This window comes from Dermochelys coriacea, chromosome 2 (assembly GCF_009764565.3).
Source record: "Dermochelys coriacea isolate rDerCor1 chromosome 2, rDerCor1.pri.v4, whole genome shotgun sequence".
Taxonomy (NCBI): domain Eukaryota; kingdom Metazoa; phylum Chordata; order Testudines; family Dermochelyidae; genus Dermochelys; species Dermochelys coriacea.
Window position 1 is genome coordinate 154,977,198 of NC_050069.1, and position 24,398 is coordinate 155,001,595.

The 24,398-nt window shown below is 41.9% G+C and overlaps 1 protein-coding gene across 1 annotated transcript in view; it reads right to left on the bottom strand.

The window, feature by feature from the left end:
* Positions 1-24,398, bottom strand: part of LOC119851672 (dynein axonemal heavy chain 5-like) — a 270,620-nt gene that overhangs the window by 232,202 nt on the left and 14,020 nt on the right. Inside the window, exons 7-13 of the mRNA XM_043508515.1 lie at positions 21,753-21,824; positions 11,698-11,803; positions 7,670-7,852; positions 5,776-5,941; positions 5,580-5,673; positions 3,559-3,657; positions 2,939-3,120 (exon numbers count right to left, since the gene is read on the bottom strand). Of these exons, the coding sequence (XP_043364450.1) occupies positions 2,939-3,120; positions 3,559-3,657; positions 5,580-5,673; positions 5,776-5,941; positions 7,670-7,852; positions 11,698-11,803; positions 21,753-21,824 (902 nt within the window). The remainder of the gene's footprint in view (positions 1-2,938; positions 3,121-3,558; positions 3,658-5,579; positions 5,674-5,775; positions 5,942-7,669; positions 7,853-11,697; positions 11,804-21,752; positions 21,825-24,398) is intronic.

Sequence of the window (24,398 nt, forward strand, 5' to 3'; positions counted from 1 at the left end):
ATTTCCCAAAGCAGAAAATAACTGTTGGGCATGTTGAAATGCATATAGTTATCCTTGGGGACCCAGCCTACCCCCTTAATGCCATGGCTCATGAAGGCATACACAGGCACCCTGGACACTATTAAGGAGCTGCTCAACTGTAGGCTGACCAAGTGCAGAATGGTTTATACTGCTTATAAAATGTCTACTTTGTGTACCCAGACTAATGTATTGTGTTTTGTAACTAAAGCTATACAACAATCCCAGCCACATCACATTATCACCATGAAAATGTTGATGCTTTTACTGCTGTTTAGCATGAACAGTTATGTTATTGTTGCTGTAACTCACATATTTATCATTGCCTATCCAGCCCTAAACCTGCCAACCTCAGCACAAAAAAGCAGGTGGCACTAATGATTGTAAATAAAATGTCAGGTTTCAGAGTAGCAGCCGTGTTAGTCTGTATTCGCAAAAAGAAAAGGAGTACTTGTGGCACCTTAGAGACTAACAAATTTATTAGAGCATAAGCTTTCGTGAGCTACAGCTCACTTCATGCATCCGATGAAGTGAGCTGTAGCTCACGAAAGCTTATGCTCTAATAAATTTGTTAGTCTCTAAGGTGCCACAAGTACTCCTTTTCTTTTTGTAAATAAAATGTGTAACACAGTTTGGGCAAAAAAAACAAAAAAAATAATTAATGGGCACATGGCTATAAAAGTTTAGGCCCAATCAAAAAAAAAAGGGGGGGGGGAGTACGTGGAGGAAAAATTCAGTGGACCCAAGTAGGCCTAAGTTGGTCAAGCTAACTATGTATATGAAGCATAAGAAAGAAGCGTGGAAAATTCCATTGTAAGGCAATTGCAGCAGCACAGCTTAAGAAACGTTAACTGCAAAAGAACACCTGTCAATAACAGAAAAAGCTTGTTTTGCTATATTCCAAATAAGGTAATTAAGACGAAAGTATGTGTAATTTGTCTGTGGTTTTAAGCTTTAAAAAGCTGTGTGTGCTTTGTATCTGGGGGCAGCTACTTAGAGCTGTTACCCTCCCCCCCTCGCGCTTGTAATCAATAAAGGAGCTTCAGGCTTGGTTCTGATCCAAACACAACACGTGGTTAATTTTTCTACCACAGATGTTTAAAAACGCGCTGGCGCAGTTTACTGACTCCGTTAGACCTCAGCGAAACCAATATTCCCATTGTTATTGCTGCTTGCTGTGTGCTCCACAATCTCTGTGAGACTAAGGGGGAGACGTTTATGGCAGGGTGGGAGGTTGAGGCAAATCGCCTGGCCACTGATTATGCGCAACCAGACACCAGGGCAATTAGAAGAGCACAGCAGGGCATGCTGCGCATCAGAGAAGCTTTGAAAACCAGTTTCATGACTGGCCAGGCTATGGTGTGGACAGTTCTGATCGTTTCTTCCTTGATGAAAACCCGCCCTCTTGGTTGCCTCTAATTCCCTGTAAGCCACCCACCCTCCCCTCTTCGATCACAGCTTGCTTGCAAAGGAAATAAAGTCACTATTATTTAAAAACCAATATTCTTTATTACTGATTATAAAATAGGGAGATAACTCACAAGGTAGCCCAGGTGGGGTATGGGAGGAGGGTAGGAGGGAAGGAAAAGGCACAGATTCGTCTTCCCATACAGCGATCAGATCCAGTACCTCCCGTTCAGTCCATGCTGGAGCTCTTTTGCAATTCTGGGGCTGCATGGTCACCTGTGCTGATGAGCTCGCCATGCTGGCCAAACAGGAAATGAAATTCAAAAGTTCCTGGGGATTTTCCTGTGTACCTGGCTAGTGCATCTGAGTTGAAAGTGCTGTCCAGAGCGGTCACAGTGGAGCACTCTGGGATAGCTCCCGGAGGCCAATACCGTCAATTTGCTTCCACACTACCCCAAATTCGACCCAGCGATGTTGATCTCAGCACTAATCTCGTCGGGGAGGAGTACAGAAATCAATTTTAAGAGCACTTTAAGTTGACAAAAATGGCTTCGTCATGTAGACAGTGCAGGGTTAAATCGATCTAATGCTGCTAAATTCGACCTAAACTTGCAGTGTAGACCAGGGCTAATACAACCTGTAATACTTACTTACAATCTAAGTATAAGACAAAAGACAACAATAATAGCCATAATATATAATAAAAAGGAAGTAACAGAGCGAGAAAGAACAAAACTAAGTCTCCAAAAAAATCAGAGTGTGTTTACTTAACTTGCAAGCCTAATGTGGATCCAGCTTTCCTAGGTCAGGAGCTACGCTGGCACCATTAATCTGGCACAGTTAACATTGCCACACTAAAAGAAAAGGAGTACTTGTGGCACCTTAGAGACTAACAAATTTATTAGAGCATAAGCTTTCGTGAGCTACAGCTCACTTCATCGATGCATTTGCCACACTGAATCCCTGTAGCTATACGTGCAGAACATAGCAGTACAAGCAAGTTACCACTCTGCTCCTAATACAGTACATACCCACATTGAATATGGTGCAAACTTACCCCCTTTGTAATGTTTGTCTGTATTGTTAACTTAAATACACACAAAGCATAAACCTGAGCTTAAGCTTTCTTAGCTTGCCTGTCCCTAGGGTTTTCTCTCTGAAGAATCTATTTGTTCCTACTCCTAGTTTCCTCTGTCTGAGTGTACTTTGCATCAAGAAAGTCATGATGACAAAATAATAGCTTTTTAAATTGTTGTATGTGCATTTTAATGGCAATCTATATAGCATAAACCCTGATCCAGCAAAGACTTACACATGTACTTAACCTTATGCACTCTGAGTATTCCCGCTGAAGTGAACTGAAGCATTCAAGTGCTCCAAATTAAAAACTTATTTGCTTGGGTGAATCAGGGCTTACACAATATTACTTCGTAATAATGTTCATATTTAGCCTATGAATTTTCTATTAGTCTTAACTAAAGAAGAAGGTAAAACTAGTAAGAGGTCATGTTACCTGTCCAGGTCCCAGATTTTCAAAACACCTTCACTTAGATATATCTTGCATGTAATAATCATCTGGTTAGTGATTTTGAGGAGAAGAGAAGTCATCTGTTCTGATGTATTATAGTATGGTGATGTACTGTAAATCATACGAATACTGTTCATTAACCTGGGTATGTGATCCACCATTACTGCCTAAGACACAAAAGGGAAAGGAAAAAATCAGCAATTCAAATGCCCTAAAAACTAGTAAATATGAAAATCTACTGCAAACCTTAAAGAAATGCATGCAAGGAACTAAAGGGACAATATTAGACAGGCCTGCTCAATTTACTATCAGTGGCAGTTCATTTCAGCACCAGCAGTGGGTGGGGCTTGGGAGAATATCACCCAGATTTGTTCCTGCCCCTGAATTAGCACCTGGAATGGCAGATGTCTGCTACGTGAGAAGCAGTATTTTTCCATTTCCGGGGGGGGCGGTTCTTTGAAATCTATACATTCAATTCAACAATTGTACAGGCACTACATTTGAAAATGGAAAAGGAGAGTCATTTCTGGGAGTAATAGCTCTTTTTTCTCTTCTAAGTTTCATACCATCTAAATGCTTTATTTAAAAAAAATAAAAATACTTACAGGTGAGGCTTTACCAAGGGGACCAAAGAACTTATCCAGTGTATATAAATATTTTACATTGTCTTTAGCTTCATTGGCAGCATTTGTTACATTACCATCCTGAAAGGGAAAAGGCAACTAAAATTAATAGCATTTAGGTCAGGGAAGGAAAACTACGGCCCACGGGCTGGATCCAGCCCATGGGATTGCCAGCCCCATGGCGCAGCTGGGCTAAGACAGGCTCCCTGACTGTCCTGGCCCCACGCCGCTCCTGGAAACAGCCAGCACCACGTCCCTGGGGCCCCTGGGATGGGGGTGGGGCAGAGGACTCTGTGTGCTGCCCTCTCCTGCAGGCACTACCCCTGCTGCTCCCATTGGCTGGGAAGGGGGAACCGCGGCCAATGGAAGCTTTGGGGGTGGTACTCACAGGTAAGGGCAGCATGCCCCAGCCCTACATTCACGGCCCTGCATACAATTTCCCCACCGAGATGTGGCCCTCGGCCCAAAAAGTTTTCCCACCCCGATTTAGGGTTATCACACAAATCTCAGTGGGCTCACTACCTTTCCAATGCATATTATTAAATACAGGGGCTAATCCTGCAAACCTTTACTTATAAAAGTACTCCCAATGAAATCTATGAGACAATTTGTTGGAGTAAGAATTGGCAAGATCTGCCCCACTCTATATTTAATAATTGCTACCTGATGATCAGCAGCTTTTGGACAATACATCCCAATTTAGGAAAAATTCCTCACTGAAGTTGAGAGAGTTTTGTCTGATTAAACCGCAATTCTACTCTGAAAAGTAAGTGTAAAAATGGCATTCTGGGATCCAATGTTTATTGCCTTTCAGTTGTATATTTTTCAAAGCAGTGTTGGCAACTAGCATGAATTTATCACAAGACAGCTCCTGCAGTCATGAGATTTCAACAGAATTTCAGCTGACATTTATTAAAGTAAATTTCTAGTCCTCATGGTTTAAAAAAAAATACTTGAAAACATAAATCCTAAAAGCTCAAAAACTAGGAGGCAAATAAACAGAGCACAATGTTATCACTTGGTAAAATCTCATGATTTTTTAGCCAATATCATGGTTTTGGGGGCCTGACTCATTATGTTTGAATGTTCAAGACTGGCAATATTGAATGTGCTCAATTTACATAGAGACGGTTGATTTTTCTAACTGCCAGCCCTGCAAAACCACTCAGGCTCTAAAACATACTGGGTTCTTCCCTTCTTATACACTATAACCTTAATAAAGTAGTTCCTCAATTACACTTGTGTATCTGTTTTGTCTACAATAGCTTACATAGGGCTGACTGATTTGAACTTGATAAATAATTCTGTTGATGCTGCATAGGAAGAAATGGAATCCAGCTCACTATCTCTTATATGTGTTGGCTCTGCAGGGATAACAGATCAAAAACTATTTTTACCACAAAAGTCAGCAGAAATTACTCTGAGCGCACACAGCAAGGTTAGTTGAGTAAGAAGGTACCATTTCCCCACAGACTATTCTCAAAGTAGATCCACATTTTAAGGAGTAGAAGATCTTCATGGTAGACCTGTTGTTTCTGCCCATCATCTCCTCTACTGGTGAATTCAGTGGCTTTTGAATCTCAGGTCACCTGCACATGGCTTGTGAGTCCGTTTTTCTGGACTGTCTGCACTTTGCATTGTTAAATTTGGACCGGGTGTCCATCTGTCTGATGTAGTAAGTGCCCTGGGTAAAACTAGTTTGGGCCTGTAGCCAATACCTCCTCTATCCCCTTCCAGGCAATCCCACAGGCCTGTGTAGATGTCTGTGCAACTGGCAACATAGGAGATAGGGTTGTCCCCTCCTCCACAAATGTGTGTGCTTGACTCCAAATCAAGAGAATTGGTATTACATGTTTATATCAAAGAGAAAATAAAGCCCAATACACAAAAACCATCATCCCCAAACTATTATGAGCAATGTGGGTTCTTTCCATATGTAGCATAAGCACAGCAGCATGTTTTAATTGACTTAAAATTATTTCGGTTAAAAACACAGTTATTACCAGTTCTTTCCACTGCTTTAAGAGTCTTGATTTCGCTGCCTGAAGAATACTTAGAACTTTATTTACTCTTGGACTCTTGATCTCATCTAAAAGGCTTTGAAAAAAGAATACATTTTAATTTTTTCTGCCAGTGACAGTTCACATTTAGAAACAAAATGTCCTTTAGCCTGCAGGAGAAATAATGAAATGCTTTAACCTGTTAAATGATGCCATCCTCGATTTCCAGTGTTCCAGTTCAGCAGCTGGGCCAATGTCATCAGCTTCTTTTCTCATTTGTTCACTTTTCACCAAAATTTGTCCAATCTGTTTGATCCAAATTACTAGCACTCCCTCAAGTTTCTCAATGACCTCGATGTTACTGCCTTTAAAACCACAAGACAAAAGTTGCATTCTACTAATAAGTGCCAAAAAACATACATAGATTTAAACATTCTATAGAAGAATTCTCAACACCTGGCTCCAGATTGGATGCAGAGCCGACTTTGGAAGGCTTCTTTACCCCAAAGTAGCCAGCACACCATTCATCCTAATCCTGGGGCAGATGACTACAGAATCCATGCAGGAGATCCTCTATCTTGCCACTGTCTTTCCCTCCCGTGCTACCCACCTATTTATGCTTTGTACACTGCCATGCAGGGAGCTCCTACAGTGCATGTTCCCTGCAATCCTAATTTGTTAGGAATAAATCCTAACGTCCTTGTGCAAGCTTTGCTCAGTCCATACTCAATCAAATTCCCCAAATTCCCAACAAAGTTAAATGAAATAAAACAGAACAAGGACCTCAGGCTTTAGCCTCATTAGCACATGCATAACTTCAAAATCAGATGTATACTTAAAAGGCACTGGAATATTGCTGCATTTTTCATGTGGGATTTTCATATCCAACAAAAATGCCAAGCCTAACTAACAATTTAAATTAATGTACTGGTACATTAACCATATTTAGTTAGGTTTCAGAGTAGCAGCCGTGTTAGTCTGTATTCGCAAAAAGAAAAGGAGTACTTGTGGCACCTTAGAGACTAAAATTTATTTGAGCATAAGCTTTCTTGAGCTACAGCTCACTTCATCAGATGCATCCAATGAAGTGAGCTGTAGCTCACGAAAGCTTATGCTCAAATAAATTTGTTAGTCTCTAAGGTGCCACAAGTACTCCTTTTCTTTTTGCATATTTAGTTAATAACTCTACTTGTGATTAAACAAGGGTTCTCTTTCCCAGCCATCTTCTCCAGTGAAGTTAGAAGGCCACATTGTCCCAAAGGTGGAAGACAATCCACATAGTGATCAGGAAACTCTGCATGTTTCAAATAAAAAATTCTTTCAGATTGTTCCATCTGCGGAGACAGTGCAGAGTTTGCCCTCTGCATTATGACCAGGGCTCCTGGCCCTTGAAACATGCAGCTTACCTGAGATCCAGAGGGAAACCTTTCAGACCTTGTGCCATCCATTGGCGAGCAGGCACTTGCTCAGTGACTCAGGATCCCTTAGCAGCCCTTCTGCCATAGGTTTGTTTTTTTACTTGCAGCTGCCCCAAAACATACCCATTAAGGGGGTTTTAGTATGTAGCAAGGGATATGATAATGCTGATCGGATCAGCATTATTTTACACTGAAATGTCATGTGGTGACAAGGAAGGGAGGCAGAGAGGAGAGGCCACTGTTGTAGAGAGGGGCCATACCCCAAGTCAAGCCCATTTATCCAGCTATGCCCCTTCCAATCCCTGGATCTCAGAGCCATAATGTACCTAAGGACCAACGAAAGTAAGGAGATTCCACAGGTAGCAGCTGATCCTCCTTTCTATGCCATCCTCTCCAAACGCACCTTATTGAGCTTCCCTCACCCTGCAGAACTAGATGGTCATAGTGCTGATTTTATTACATCTCAGTCATTTTCAAGATAAACTTGGAATTATACTCTACTTCTAAGATCAAGCAGAAGAAGAAGAAATATAGGTCTAAGAAAGAGGACGAATAAACCTTTTAAGAGAAATCATCGCTAACAGCATAGAGGACATGGAACATCTCTTCTAAAATACTCTAATTTCCATGTTCTGTTTTGGAACGTATAATATTTCTCCTTTAGGAATTACTGACCTGCTGTTATGTAGTCAGAAGGGTTATGCAAGTTGTTGAGGTAACGCTCAATATCCACCTTCTGCAGCTGAATTTTATCTTCTAAATTCTGTCTTGCAGATGACAAGGTACCCACAAATTTATCCACAGAATACAGGAAGTCTTGTATCTTGCTGTTCTTCAAGCCTTCTTTCACAGCTCCCAGTGCTGATTATTTCAAAATAATTAATGCAAGAAAAAATATAAAATAAAGGTATTGTTTTTATTAGAAAAGTATTGCTTATTCACAGACCCATAGAATTTAGAGATAAATCTTTCCTGGCCAGTATGGGCCCCCAAGTCAGTGCTTTGGCATGCCCGATTTTAAATGGGCATATTAATTTTGTGTTTGTCGGTGTGATGGGGTGTACAAGTCCTGCAGCGAGGAGTTTAGGATTAAGGAGCAGCTCTGGACCCAGAAAGCCATGGACAGCCACCCCTGCTGGGCATACTTCCAGTGGAGGCTGAGCTCAAAAGGGAGCAGCTCAGATCAGGCACCCCTGGGCATACTTCCAGTGGAGGCTGAGCTCAAAAGGGAGCAGCTCAGATCAGTCTAGTCAGACCACAAAGGAGAGCAGTTGTGTAGTGCAGGCTCCTGCCGAGAAGCTGCTGAGGCCCCACGTGGCCAGGCCCAGGCCCTATTGCTGGGTTGCTGCAGGCCCTTCAACCATGGAGGCTGACAATGACAAGCTGTGACTGAAAGAAGACGACTTGCCAGGGCGCAACCACAGAGGACTGTAGAGGGGACTCTGAAATGAACCAGTGGCACCAATAGAGGAACCAAAGCCAGGATAAGAAGTGGCCCAGGTTGCAGACATAGGAGTGGCCCAGGTTGCAGAAATAGGAGCGCTCAACCCCTACGCCAAACATTTTGAACTACAATTTACTGGGCCCTGAGCTGGAACCCAGTAGAGAAAGGAGGAACCAGGTTCCCCACCAGCCCCAGCTACAGACTCTTGCCACTGGGCAACACAGTCCAGAGTATTGCCATTACGTGATTCTGCCAGGCTTGGACACCAATCCCCTGACAGTTGGATAAATATTAGGGCTGTCAAGCAATTAAAAAAAATTAATCGCAATTAATCATGCTGTTAAACAATAATAGAATACCATTTATTTAAATATTTTTGGATGTTTTCTACATTTTCAAATGTATTGATTTCAATTACAACACAGAATACAAAGCGTACAATGCTCAGTTTCTATTTGTTTTTATTACAAATATTTGTACTCAAAAAAACGAAAGAAATAATATTTTTCAATTCACCTCATACAAGTACTGTAGTGCAATTTCTTTATCATGAAAGTTGAAATGTAGAATTATGTACAATAACTGCATTCAAAAATAAAACAATGTAAAACGTTAGAGACTACAAGTCCACTCAGGCATACTTCTTGTCCAGCTAATCGCTAAGACAAACAAGTGTGTTTACATTTGCAGGAGAGAATGCTGTCCGCTTCTTGTTTACGTAACCTAAAAGTGAAAACAGGCATTCGCATAGCACTGTAGTAGCTGGCATTGCAAGATATTTACATGCCAGATGTGCTAAAGATTCATACGTACCTTCATACTTTATTCACCATTCCAGAGGACATGCATCCATGCTGATGACGGGTTCTGCTCACTAACCATCCAAAGCAGTGTGGACTGACACATATTTATTTTCATCATCTGAGTCAGATCCCACCAGCAGAAGGCTGATTTTCTTTTTTGGTGGTTTGGGTTCTGTAGTATCAGCATTGGAGTTTTGCTCTTTTAAGACTTCTGAAAGCATTCTCCACACTTCGTCCCTCTCAGATTTTGGAAGGCACTTCAGGCTCTTAAATCTTGGATTGTGTGCTGTAGCTATCTTTAGAAATCTCACATTGGTACCTTCTTTGCATTTTGTCAAATCTGCAGTGAAAGTGTTCTTAAAACATGTGCTGGGTCATCATCAGAGACTGTTATAACATGAAATATATGGCAGAATGTGGGTAAAACAGACCCAGAGACATACAATTCTCCCCCAAGGAGTTCAGTCACAATTTTAATTAACACTTTTTTTTACGAGCATCATCAGCATGGAAGCATGTCCTCTGGAATGGTGGCTGAAGCATGAAGGGGCATACGAATGTTTAGCATATCTGGCACGTAAATACCTTCCAATGCTGGCTACAAAAATGCCACGTGAACGCCTGTTCTCACTTTCAGGTGACATTGAAAATAAGAAGAGGGCAGCATTATCTTCCGTAAATGTAAACACACTTGTTTGTCTTAGCGACTGGCTGAACAAGAAGTAGGACTGAGTGGACTTGTAGGCTCCAAAGATTTACATTTTTTATTTTTGAGTGCAGTCATGTAACAAAAAGAAATCTATGTTTGTTAGTTGCACTTTTACGATAAAGAGATTGCATTACAGTACTTGCATGAGGTGAATCGAAAAATACTGTCTTTTGTTCATCATTGCTACAGTGCAAATGTTTGTAATCAAAATAATAATACAAAGTGAGCACTGTACACTTTGTATTCTGTGTTGTATCTGAAATAAATATTTGAAAATACAGAAAAATGTCCAAATATTTAATAAAATTTTAATTGGTATTCTATTGTTTAACAGAGCGATTAAAACTGTGATTAATCGCAATTAATTTTAGTTAACTGCGATAATCAAAAGTAACATCTTATTTTTTACATAATGACAGCTGAGATTCTCATGTAACCTCTTGATTTCAACAGCTGAGGTTATAAGAAAAACACCAAATATTGTGAACGTCACAATAAAATTATGATCGTTGGCAACACTGCATTTAGCAGCTCTGTGTATTTATAATGGTAGTCAAAATGGAGCTGTCTTGTATCCGAGTCAACCGTCTAACAAAGCATTATGGCAAGGACACAAAGTTATAAGGAAAATGTCATCTATTCTTCTGACTGCAACTGCTGCTTCAAAAAACTGGGCTGGCCCACTCTCAGAGCTTTGGCAGGTGAGACAAAAGGCCGCAGAGGAGACAAATGAGCACAAAGACCTCATGGAAATGAAATGTCGCTCCGAGTTCTCTCTCTCAAGGTGACTTGTTGGGCTTTCTTTTCAGCTTGACTTCAGAACAATGGCTCCCTTTAAAGGGAGGAAGTTAGATACTAATCTTTCTTCCTACTTCAGTATGAAAGAAAATCAAAAGAGCAGCATCTGGACCATGTGACACCAAATTACTTTGGAGGGGCTGAAACTTTGGCAAGTCCCACCCTGCTATGTCCCTGCTGAAGATGGACACAATACTGCATTGTGATAAGCAGGGCACACTGAGCTACAAGGACAAGGGAGGCAAGACAACTGGAGTATGTGTGGATGAGGCAAAAGGAAAGAAGCAGCAGAGTGTAGGTGCGGAAAAGTGGCCAGAATGTCCACTTAACTGGTTCTAATGAAACCGGGGTGGGGGGGGACGGAAGGAATCTCAGTTTCTACTAGAGAAAGGCCTAAGCTGCAGAATACAGTTTCTGATTTCAAATCCCACAACGTCTTAAGTTATTCAGATGCTGGGTCTTAATTTGGTCCCATTTCTAGTTTCAACAGACCAAATCAGGATCTCTGGAGAGTCCCACAAAACCAGGAAAATTCTCGTAGGCTGGGGCTTGCAGGCAGTGCTAAAGTGCTGAAGACCCTCTAACTGTAAACATCTCTGGATTAAATCATGGGCCAACCTATGTTGCAACCAAGAGAAATTGACACTTCTTTTTACTCGGGCTTACTTAGCATCACACTCACTGTTATTCTCTTGCTTTATCATACATACCTTATTATGCTATTTTTAAGCTGTGGTATTTTTAAATATGAACAATGAATATGAAATATGAATTTCAGACTCCCAGATAAAAATGTCAGGACCTGTGCATATCCTAATTTACACCTTTATATCATTTTCTGTTCCCTTTGACAGACACTTTTGTTTTAGTTCATCTGATTTACAACTGAGATAGAAACAGCTATTAGACATAACTCAAAGTAGGTTTGTTAAGAAAAGATACTGATTATTTACCTGCTGAGATTTAAGTGCTGGTACCATGACTTGGGCCAAGAAAATTTCCAGGCCCTGAAGGATATTTCCATTAGTACAATCAAACATTCCAAAATTCACCTCCTTTGGGGGGAAAAAATAATTAACAGAATGCATTTAAATGAAACTTCTGCAGTTTTATGACCGAGTAAACTTCAGGCACATTTAAGATGGATGTAAATAGACTATAATCTAAACTTCTAGGAATGAGAAATTTCTTACCTAATAATATTCTGTTAGCAGCTTCTCTCATCATTCATCACTAATGTGTCCATGGTCTCCTCTATGGAATTTGGAGGCAGTTCAATGTTGTTGCTGGAAGCTCCAGGACTAAGACATACCCTTCAGCTCAAGTCACCAGAAGAGATTTTCCAAAGATAGAGATGCTCCAGCAACCAATTATTAGCATAAAGACAATAACTTGATATAATGTATTAAATAAACTTGTGATGGGGCATCTGTTCCACACTGGCAGAGAAGAGGTTAAAAGCAGCCTACAGGGGCTGTGCAGGGAACAGTGATACGGCCGGAGAGTTGAGTCATGAAGAGGATGCTGCTGTACTTGGACTGAGGCAGGTTTGCAGGCGGTGACAATAACAAGCAAGACACCACCAGGAGAGGGCACACCGGCTAGCAGTGCTAATCCCCGAGACAGCCAGCAGGAAGTGCCACAGTGGTGAGTGAATCCCATGACAAACCTTAAGAGAATTATATGTCTAAATCTTTCTGTACAGAAAAAAGTATTCTTGTCATTTCCACACTACTAGGATGGATTGAACTCAGAGAGAAGATGCTGACAGAAATAAAATGATCAGGTAAGAAATTTCTCATTCTGTTGCACAGCTTTTCTCCTCATTCATCTAATAGAAAGTAGCAAGCAGCGATTCAAAGTCGTAATAGGGGAAAGATGAGCAGTGTTTTAATTATTATAGTAGAATTGCAGGCCGGAATGGACGTTCCCTCCCCCACCCCATATAAAGCAAGATTTTTGTACACAAAGGAGTTATGTAGGAACCTAGTAGCACCTTCCTACCAAAGGATGCCTCTGCAGAGAAATGGAAACTTACGTTGCAACTCTGCCTCAGATGGGGCTCATACACTTCTTTTCCAATGCCCAAGAGATTTCTGCAAATATTTTCCCCGATGCCTAGCATGTCAACTGATGCAGGATTGTAACATCTTGCCTGAAGCAACTTTGAGGCCCTAAGGCCATGACATTTTGGATGGAATGAGATGAACAGCATACTAGCAATGCTCATTTATGTCACAGCCTATCAAATCAGCATCAAGGGTTAGAACAAATTGATGGGAGAACTATTTTGCAGGAATTGTGCAAAGAACTTATCATGGGCAGAATGCTATAACAACTGCCTTTTGCTCATGACAACAACATGGTTCTTGTAAAGGTACAGGAATTAATTCCAAAATCTGCTTTTGGAGGTAATGGGGACTAGAAAGGCTAGTCATAGGCTTGTCTAATCTATCATTCTGATTAATCGTGGCATTTTAAGATACTCAAATGAAGAGTCCAATGTGCCTACCTACAGATCACTGCTAGGGCTGATACCGTGTTTCTACAGTGCTTGGTTATAGGAATCCAACCAACCATTTTGGAGAAACTCTAGTGTAGCTGAGATCAATAATTGTGACTATTATTAAAAAGAAAAGGAGTACTTGTGGCACCATAGAGACTAACAAATTTATTTGAGCATAAGCTTTTGTGAGCTACAGCTCACTTCAATATAGCAGCATCTGGAAGCCAAGGCCCCATTTTGCTGAGCACCTCACAAACAAAGAGGCAGTACCTGTCCCAAAGAGCTTTCTGTTTTCCCTCACACCAGAAATGTAAATTTGACCAGAGCAGTGAGTGAAATATCCCGGTTCTGTCTGGATACCAAATTGTATCTGAGGTTAATGGAGAATCCATGCAGAAACTACACTTCTCTTCTGATACCCAGGCTGTTAAGTGTAGATGTTCCTGGTCTAGATGAAGAAGTTCCTGCTTCAAGAGGTTTGGCCTTTTCTGAAGGTACAGTGTGGGGTCCTTGGCTATTTAGCAAGTCCAAAGCACCTTCTAGGCCAGTAGAGGATAGGGAGAAGGACTTTAACTCTCCTTTTTTCTTCTTTTCTGTATCCTTCATGTGAACTATCTTGAAAGGTTGCAGATTCTTCTCTGTTCAGAAAACTATTTCCTTTGCCACAGAGACCTCTGGTTACTCCCTAGTTTTGGAAGGGATAAACATTCATGCCTCAGTTATAAGTCAACCTCTAACGGAAAGTAGGTGACTTCTCTTCTCAAGGGTATTGTAATTGCCCACTGCATGGTTTTTGCACCTTCTACTGATGCTCTGATACAGGCCTCTGTCACAGTCATATATTGGACCGATGGCCAATTGCTCTGATTCCATATGGCCACAATGGGAGAGGTGTTCTTGTTCATACATACCACTGATAGAGATGTCTAAGTGAACCATTTAGTTCATTCTCTGAGATTTTGGAAATTTGTCTTCCAAGTATGCTCCCCACCCTGGGAAGCTTGTGCCCATAGTGAGTATGAAAGAGTCTAGAGTAAAAATTTGGTTGCCTTTCAGTGTTTGTACTTACCTACCCACAAAGGGACATTTGGATGTGATCTAAGAATGACACCTAATTTTGCATTGCATCAAGTGCATAGTTCCATGTCTTCAGAAGGCACATTTTCAGGCACATTTTGAAGGATCCACTCAGGAATGACACCAACACAAGACATGAGCAATCCTGGCCATTGAAAACAATTGGCTATGAATGACCACAGCCAGTAAATGACTGATGCAATTAAGTTTTGGTTCTTTGCTAATCTCTACCATCATGGTAAAATTATGGCCAGATCCTTGTCTGTTTTGACCCCTCTGAGCAATTCTCAGCATTGGGATCAAAATCTCTTCTTGATTTTGAAGAAGTGGTAGCTACAAATCCTTTACAGCAGCTGCCCAATAATGAATGGGTCTGTTTCTCAGGACAGGCTACTGATTGGTATGTTGTCTATACATGGAATATAAGTGTGTAAATTGTGACCTGTCCCTTGCTGTGATTATTACCAGCTATTTCTCAAGGCTCTAGGTGCAAAGGATGGATAAGAAGGAAGAGTCTTGTACAGGAATTGTGAGCTCTCATTCACAAATGCTCTTTGTCTTTGTCATGCTGACAATTTTTTTGTTCTGGAGGAAAATATATTTAGATTTCTTTGGAAACTTCTGCTCCTGATTTTTCCCTCTGCCAGGGGAAGTCCCTTCTTGGATACCATTGGTTTTGGTAGAGACCCTGTGCACTCTCAGTTATTGATGTTTCCCCAAATGGTCCTTCACCTGTAAGTATGGATGCAAAAGGTATCTGTTTAGGATGACTGATTGCTGTCCTTAGTGTAACATGGCTTCTTTGTACCCATCAAGTTGGAAACCATTGCACATCACAAATCACATCAAGGATTTGACCAGGACAGAACCTTAGATGTCTCACTCCAAGCCTGGATCATAACGCTACATGATGAGCCACTTGTTTACACCCATTGGTTTTCCTTACTGAATATATGAAAAACCTTTGCTCTGCAAAACTTTAACTGAAGCTTTGAAATTGGTGTGCAGTGTGGCATCAGTTTGATGGGCTATAGGCATTTTGGAAGGAAGTCCCTTTCTGAGGGTGTGACTGTGTCTTTCACCTGTAGAACTACAGCTGCACCAACGTTAGGCTCCTCAAACTTACAACATTTCTTTGGTTTTATATGAGGTTTAGTTTAACATTTGGTTTTAATCAGATGGCCTCATTTGGATGTTATGATGGTTCTCAAGGAGGCATCTATGTGAAACGGTGTATTTAGTAATGCTTGAAAGGGAAGATGTTTTATTAATATTAATGAGTTCCTTGCAGAACACTGGCATCCTGTCTTGGAAGAGAAGGGCCAGTTTTGTGGAGGGGGTTGGCGGTGCATCTGTGGTACTTCTCCTGACTTTTTACAGGGGAAAGGTAGTATGCTATTCAACATAACCTCAAGACCACCCAACCAAGGACGGGTAATGGACTAAATACCTCAATTGTGGGAATAGTTTGCTAGATATCTCTGGAAGCCTGAAAGGCTGCCTGCCTGTTCCCTCAGGTTGGTTAGCATGCAAGTAAGTACTGCAGAAACAACCTAGTATTGCTCAGGACTTTACTCAGTAAATCAGGATCATTTTGAACATAGGAATTTCTCTATAATCCTCTATAATCCCATGATGGTGCATCTCTGTGGGAACAGACAGGGCCATCCCTAGACATTTTGGGGCCCTACGCAGCCCCGCCATGGGGGGGCAAGAGCAGGCTTCGGGGACAATGAGAATCTCCTGATTCACAGTGGGAGGAAGATTAGGAGCCATGTTTCGTTCCTGAGGGAGTCAAGGACCCACTTCAGTATCTTGGGTCCTTTCAGTGATATTTTCCCCCTCCAGCCAGATCTGTTGCAGGACTTACCCAGGGAGCTGCCTGGATAGTATCCTTCTCGTCCTTATATTTCCTGACCAAAAGCTCAGAGGCTCCCGATCAGGCTTTTTCATGTTGGAGTCACTGTTCCTTGGGGCAGGATGGGGACCTGACATGCCTGTCCAACTCTAAGCTCTGTGCTCTGGCAGTGTGAGGGTCGGCTGGCTGAGAACAGGCAGAGCTTAGTAAACCCTCTGTAGAGCTTGTAAAAGCTGCCTCACCAGTGAACACTGCTTAGATTTAGCCTGGTGTTTGCAGGATAGCTCTGTCATGCCTAAGTGGAGGAAGAGGAGTCCAGCAGGGAGGCACTGCAGTGCCGGATCCAGGTGGCTGAGACCATCACATTGGTCTTTACCCCATCCAGGGGAGGAGGCAGAGGAAGGAAGGAAGGATTATAAATCACTACTGCACAGAAATTAATACAGGTGAGTCGCATCATAAGCACATTTAATGTACACGAATTCAACTATACGCACTCAGCAAAAAAAAAAAAAAAAAAAGAAAGAAAAAAGAAGAAGATACCTGTAAATAGCGCGAGCGATTCCGCCCACCATTACACTCAATGGGCGGATGCCCCGGTGTGAGCGTGAGATGGGAGACGTGAATCTGCTGTTCCCTCAGTCGGTCTCAGTTCCCGCGTGCCTCTCATAATGTGAGCATCTCGCTGCGCTGAGTGTGATTCTAGTGTTTAAAGATACATATTTTTCATACAACATGGCCCCTAAACGCAAGCCAACTACTTCTTCTGATGCTCAACCGAAGAAACAGCGATCTGTTCCAACGCTGGAGGAAAAACTGGCTGTATTGGACTTATCGAGAGAGATGGTTTGTCGGTCTCCAATGTGGCGCGTAAATATGGCCTCAATAAATCTAGCATCCATGCCATAAGATTCGAGAGAGAAAAATTCATCAAGGCGTGGCATCAAGTGCTCCAATAACTGCTCAGGTGATGAGCCAGGTGTGTGATAAGACTTTAGTGAAAACTGAAAAGGCATTAAACTTATGGCTGGAAGACATGAACTGTAAATGTGTGCCTATCGATGGCAACACGTTGCGAGAAAAGGCTCTTAGCCTCTACGCGCTGTTCAAACCTCCCGCCAAAGAGGAACAGCCTTCTGATGAGAAGGAATTCAAAGCCAGCAAAGGTTTTAGGAACCGCTTCAACCTCAAAAATGTGCAGACTACTTACGAAGCTGCATCTACCAATGAAGAGGCAGCAAAAGCCTACCCCAAACAATTAAAGAAAAACATAGAAGAAAAGGGCTATCTTCCAGAACAAGTTTTTAATGCTAATGAGACTGGGCTCTTCTGGAAAAAAATGCCCAACCACACTTATGTTTCAAAATCAGAAAGACCAGCCCCTGGTTTCAAAGCAGCTAAAGACCGTGTGACTGTGTTGTTTTGTGGCAATGTGGCTGGGCATTTAATAAAGCCAGGCTTGCTCTACAGGGCTGCAAATCCCCATGCCCTAAAAGGCAAGAACAAAAATCTCCTGCCTGTGTTCTGGCAATCAAATAAAAAGGCTTGGGTGATGGCAGCATTATTCTGGATTGGTTCCACAAGTGTTTCATTCCAGAGGTCAAGCGGTACCTCGAAGAGAAAGGACTTGACTTTAAAATGTTGCTGATCGTAGACAATGCTCCTGGCCACCCTGCGGCCCTCCAGTTTGCGCATAACGACTTTGAAGTAATCTTTCTCCCCCCCTCAATACACCTCCATATTCCAACCTCTCAACCAAGGCATGATTCGCTGTTTCAAGGCCACGTACACAAGGCTTACGTTCTCATGGATACGTAGCACTATGGATGCTGATCCCAATCTTAATGTGATGGAGTGTTGGAAGTCCTTCAACATTGCTGATTGCATCACTTATATTAAACAGGCAATGGATGCAATCAAGCCTAAAACAGTCAATGCATGTTGGCGAAACCTATGGAAAGAATGTGTGAATGATTTTAAGGGTTTCCTGACCATTGACAAAGAAGTGAAACACATTGTTCAGGTGGCCAGGCAAGTGAGTGATGATGGCTTCGTCGACATCCTTGAGGAAGAAATTGAAGAATTAATCGAGAGCCATAGAGAAACATTGACTAACGAAGAGTTAGAGGAACTGATAAAATCGTCTACAGAAGATGACGATGATGATGACGAACAGAAAGAGCCAGCAAGTTGAAATCTTCAAAAATTTGCTGAAGTGTTCCAAGCAGCGAAACACTTGAATGATTTAATTTCTGAATACGATCCCTCTATGGAACGAATTCTCAAAATCACACTTAGTATTACACACTATTTGAGACCGTATCAAGAAATGTTTGAGCAGCTCAACAGACAACAGCGACAGTTGCTGATCACCATATTTTTCAAGGGAAAACAACCAGCAGCAGATGAGCCTACAACTTCTCAAGCTGAACCAGAGCCAACCACTTCATCTACGACTCGCTCTCCATCACCCAAGCTCTCCGTCACCTCTGTTTCCTGGATCAGCATCAAGCCCTGACGACCCCCTGTAATTACCCCTTGTAATTAAAAATACAGTACTGTAAAATATTTTGCATATGTACTCTTTATTATATACTGTACATTATTTTATACATTATACATATTACTGTACAAGGTTGTATACACAAAACCATGTACAGTATACTGTACTTTATGGATGATTTAAGGGATTTTCAAGGGTAATTTTGACTATACACGATTTTTGCCTTACGCGCTGACTTTAGAACCTAACCCCCACATAAGATGCGACTCCATTGTAACAATTAAAATAAAATAAAATAAAATAAAATAAAATAGCTGGGAGAAACTAAACCATCAACTTGCTCTACTGCCAAAGGCAGAAAATCTGGGAGTCACAGATGAAGGATGGACATAGTCCTGGAGTCTCCAGCAGCAACGCTGGACTACTCCTGAAGTCCATAGGTGGGGAATATTAATCCATTAGTGATGAATGAGGAAAGAAGCTGTGCAGAAGAATTCATCAGCTTTTACAAAAATAAATGTATCAATAATTCGGAAGGGTATAGACTCTCACTCTCTCTCTTTTTATTTTTGTATGTTAAATTTGGCATGTTTGGATTCCCTTTATAAAGCTATTGCAGTGTTTCCTGAAAATGACAACCCCTCCAAATGTCTTGAAATATTTTAATTGTATTTTGCTGTATAGGGTAGGGATATGCTTTGAATTATATCTTGCTTTTAGTTTTAGGGAATATCTATTTTAAAATGTTTTTAAAGGTGCATCTATTCAAGTTGTTGTTTGCATAATTTGGTTGTGCAGCTGTAAAAGAACTTGCATTGACAGTGAGTAGAGAAAAGCAAGGCTTGCAACCAATCGTTAGTAACACTTGTGTTTGTGTGTTACCAAGACTTGATCCTGCAAACATTTAAACACATGCATAGTTTTACTCACATTGGTAGGGTGACTATTCATGTGACTAAATTTAAACACATGCATAATTGTTTGCAGGATTGGGGCACAGATGTTTAATGCACCCAGATTCAAGATGAGGGGTAAATTAAACAATTTAAAGTAAATAGTCACTCCACCTTGTTTTAAAAGCAAAAATAAATCATCACTTAATTTTAAATTATCAAAAACAAAATACAAAAACAAATTAAAATTATTAAAGAAACAAAGCCACAATTTCACCTGTGTGCTAACTTAGGCCCTGGTTAAGCAAAATGCTTAACATTTAAGAACAAAATTAAGTCCATTCCTATTCAGAAAAGCACTTAAAGTTAAAGTTAAACATAAGTTTAATGATTGTTTTGAAAGATGGCCTTAGAGCCAGAAACATGCTTCTGTTGAAATCAGTGGTGGGGATGGAGGGGAAGGGACACAATCCTGAGTTATGCTGAGCATCCTCAACTCCTTTTTCAAATTTCTGCTGAAAATGTCTCTCTCCCTCTTCTTCTCTGTAACGGCATTGTTATAAATCGCATAATATTTTATTAGGGTGAAGGAAATCTAAGACATTTGCTGGTATTCTTGTATATTTCTTGGCTTTTAGAAAGACTAAATTCAGGAGCTTCAGTAGCTACATCCTGCAGAACTCTCTTTATTCCTCCATTCTAATGATTTATTCCCATTTGGGGTCCTTCTTACTCGTGGGTAAAGATTAAATGGGGCCTGGAAACACCAAAACTTCATGTTCTCACATCATGGAGCTGCTTTCTCAGACTCCATTCATTCATTTATCCTCGTCTCTCTCAAAACAACTGTTCTTCCCTACCCCAGATAGGTCTACTTCATTTTTCCTCCAAGTGCATTCCAAAATATTGACCTCCTTGCCCACCTATAAATTTAGTGTCTCACTGACTCACTGCTGTGTTGAGTCTGCTTAGACCAGGGGCGGGCAAACTGCAGCCCACAGGTCACGTCCAGCGCATCAGACCTTTTCTTCAGCTCCCGTTGGGGAGCAGGGTCTGGGGCTTGCCCGACTCCACGTGGCTCTCGGAAGCAGTGGCATGTCCCCTGTCTGGCTGCTACACATAGGGGAATCCAGGGGGCTCTGCACACTGCCCCCACCCCAAGCGCTGGCTCTGCAGCTCCCATTGGCCGTAGGAGCTGGAGGGGGACATGCCGCTGCTTCCGGGAGCTGTGCGGGAGGCGCCTGCAAATGGGGCAGCGCACAGAACCGCCTAGCCATGCCTCCACATAGGAGCCGGAGGGGGGACATGCCGCTGCTTCCGGAAGCTGCTTGAGATAAGCGCCACCCGAAGCCTGCACCCCTGAGCCCCTCCTGCACCCTCTCCCACCCTCTGAACCCCTTGGTCCCAGCCTGGAGCCCCCTCCTGCACTCCAAACCCTTCATCCCTAACCCCACCCAAAGCCTGCACCCCAACCTCCTGCCCCAGCCCCGAGCCCCCTCCTGCACCCTCAACTCCTCATTTCTGGCCCCACTCCAGAGCCTGCATCCCCAGCCAGAGCTCTCACCTGCTCCCACAGCCCAACCCACAATTTCATGAGCATTCATGGCCAGCCATACAATTTCTATACCCAGATGTGGCCCTCAGGCCAAAAAGTTTGCTCACCCTGGCTTAGATGACTGGGCCTGAATCCCAAGTATCCTTCCTTAATCCTCTGATTATGATTCTGAATTTAGGCCTCATCTCACAACCCTTACTCATGTGATTAGCCCCATTTACTTTATTTGGGTTAGTTGCACAAGTAAGAATTAGTCATATGAATAAAGTCTGCAGGTTTAGGCCCTTAAACATTTCTCTATTGAATTTTACATTTTCACTTTGGAAAATAAGGAATGTTACTCATACAATGGGTCATTACATCTTTGCTGATGTTCATCATAAATCCTGTGAATAGCTACCTGCATAATTATTCACATCAGAACACTGCTAGGCTATAAATATTTTTCCAGATCATAAAGGAACATCCTACCATATCCAAGTAGCCCTTTTCATGCAAATACTCCCTGCTGCTTTATCTGACTCCATTGAGACTAGTTGTGTGAGTAAAGGTTTGTAGGATCAAGTCCAAAATTTTAAGCAAGCTGTAAACATTATCTGATTGTTGCCTGACCTGAGAGATATTTGCAGTAGTTATTGCTTTATTTGTAGTCCTTAGAAAAAATGCACAAGTTCCTGTTAAGCCCTGTAAAAAAGACAGATATAATACATACAAGTAAAATATACTCAACAAATTGGAAAGAGACAAAAACTAAATTATAAGAAAATCAATTACTCAAAAAATATTTAACAAACTATTTACGGAAACTACTGTACATTTATAGGCAAATAACTGGTTCTTAAATATCAATCACTCAGCTTTGTTTCTCAGCTGGCATTAATTCATTGAACATACCTGAGGAAAAGTTCAATTTTCAGGCATTTCAAGTACTTTTATAGATTCATTGTATTTTTAGGCCAGAATGAACCATTTTGGAATATTCTTTCCTTCCATTAAAAAAATCCCTAAAAGTGTATTTTTTTCAATCCAAATACATTTTTAAATGTCTAACATCAGCTTTTTCCTTCCTGGTGGATTAGAACCATGGGCAAACTGCACTATCAGTTTCTCAGACAACACTCGGATAAATTACAAATATCTATAGCTAAATGAGCTTACAAATAAAATGAAAATCTTATAAATCTGAATAAAATTCTGTGCTTCATGCTTCTCTTTATTATTTATTTATATTATGGTATCGCTTAGGAACCCAAATTAAAGATGAGAGCCCGACTGTGCTAGACACCATACAGACATATGCAACTAGAGATGGTCAAAAATATTTGCACAAAAGTTTTTTCTGTCAGAAAATGTGGTTTTGTGAAAAAAAATTCCACAAGAAAATATTGATTTTTGTCCAAATGTTTTATTTTCCAGTCAGAAAATTTGAATGAAAATTTTGTTCCATTACAATTTACATGACATTTTGTTAAAGTTTTTTGGAAACAAAAAAACTTCAGTTTTCTAGATAGGTTTTGGATTCTGTGGATGTTTTCACTCCTTTCTCTCCCTTCTGTTCTTTCTCCCTCCGTCCTTTTCATATGGTGAGTTGAGGAAAGCACTTTGAAAGTTTGCAGCCATAATGCAGTCACCTTTGGTTAAAGGACAGATCCATAATTGGACAATTTAATCCACAGTTTGAGTTTTCTTGTTTCTCCACTGACCCTAAGTTCTCACAAAGCAGCATCCATGGGTAACGCTTTCTATGAATCTCCAGTTGGACTCCACCCCATACTCATGACCTTAACTTATATGCCTTTGCTACCTTTCAGCTGGACTGCAGCAATACAATATATCTGGGCACGCAAGGCTGCCCTTACTGAAAATGGTGCCCTTGGTGAACTTGTATTTTGGTACCCACCCTCCACTTCCCACCATCACCCTTGGCTCCTGCAGGCTCGCTGGGCTCCTCCCCCTGTCCCCCACCCCATCACCTCTGGGCCATTACCTATACTTCATATGGAATGTCTGCAGGAAAGTCCATTCAATGTAGATGGGCATCTCCCATGGTCCACTGTGAGTTAAGTGTCCCTTGATGAGCCACTTACTTTGACTAGTCCCTTCGAGATGTGCTGAGTAACTACATTGTAGGTGTTACCCCAGGAGTAAACGTTTGAAATACAGGTATAGAGCCAATACTCATAACTTCAAATACAAAAATGATACATGCATACAAATAGCATAAACATATTCATCAAACCACAACCTTTTCATACATGCCACATTTTGTACAAGATTTGTTGCAAATATGTAACAGTGGGTGCAACAATGATCTACATGGTCATGTTTTAATCAGATAACCTCACAATGCATAACTGCTACAACTAGCAAATTCCTAGACCACTGTCAGCAGAAGCAAGGGTGGCATGGCATAGGGTATATGTATTGCCACACTTACTTCTGTACTGCTGCAGTGGCTTGTGGTGCCTGGCGCTTGGCCTGTGGCTCAAGGCAGGCTTTGCACTGTCACATGGGGGCTGCATCATGCCAGAGCCCACGGCCCTCCTGCAGCCCCCTAGCCACTCCTGGCTCACCACGAGCATTTTGACAGGAAGTACCAAGCAGTAACAACAACAATAATAATACAAGTGGGTGGGTGGGTGGGTGACAGAGTGTGCATGTGTATATATGTGAGAGAGAGACAGTGTGTGAAAGAGAGAGAGACAGAGAGCCTGTGTGTGGGTGTGTGTTTTGGGACTGTGTGATAGAGTGTGTGATGGGGGGTGTGAGACTCTGTGTGTGTGTGTGTGTGTGTGTGTGTGAGAGAGACAATCTGTGTTGGGGGACTGAGAGCCAGTCTGTGTGAGACAGTGTGTGTGTGTGACTGTGCGTTGGGGGACTGTGTGAGAGCCAGTGTGTATGTTCAGGAGTGTGAGACTGTCTCTCACACACACACACACACACACACACACAATCTGTGTTGGGGGACTGTGAGAGAGAGCGTGTATGTGGGTTTGAGAGCCTGTGTGTGTTAGGGAAGTTTGCGAGACAGTGAGCACACTGTCACTTTAAGTCCCCCTGCCTCCCAGCTCCCTACTGCTCGTGGAAGTTTTGCTCCTCCTGGCCCCAGTCTGGCTGGCCCCGCCAGAGACCGAGCAGCGCAGGGCCGCAGGCAGGGAGGGACTCGGCTCCACTCTGGGCAGCAAGCGGAGGGCCGTGATGCCAGTGACCAGCCCCAGTCATGCCGCTCTGGGCTCCCCAGGGCTGGGGCAGAGCCGG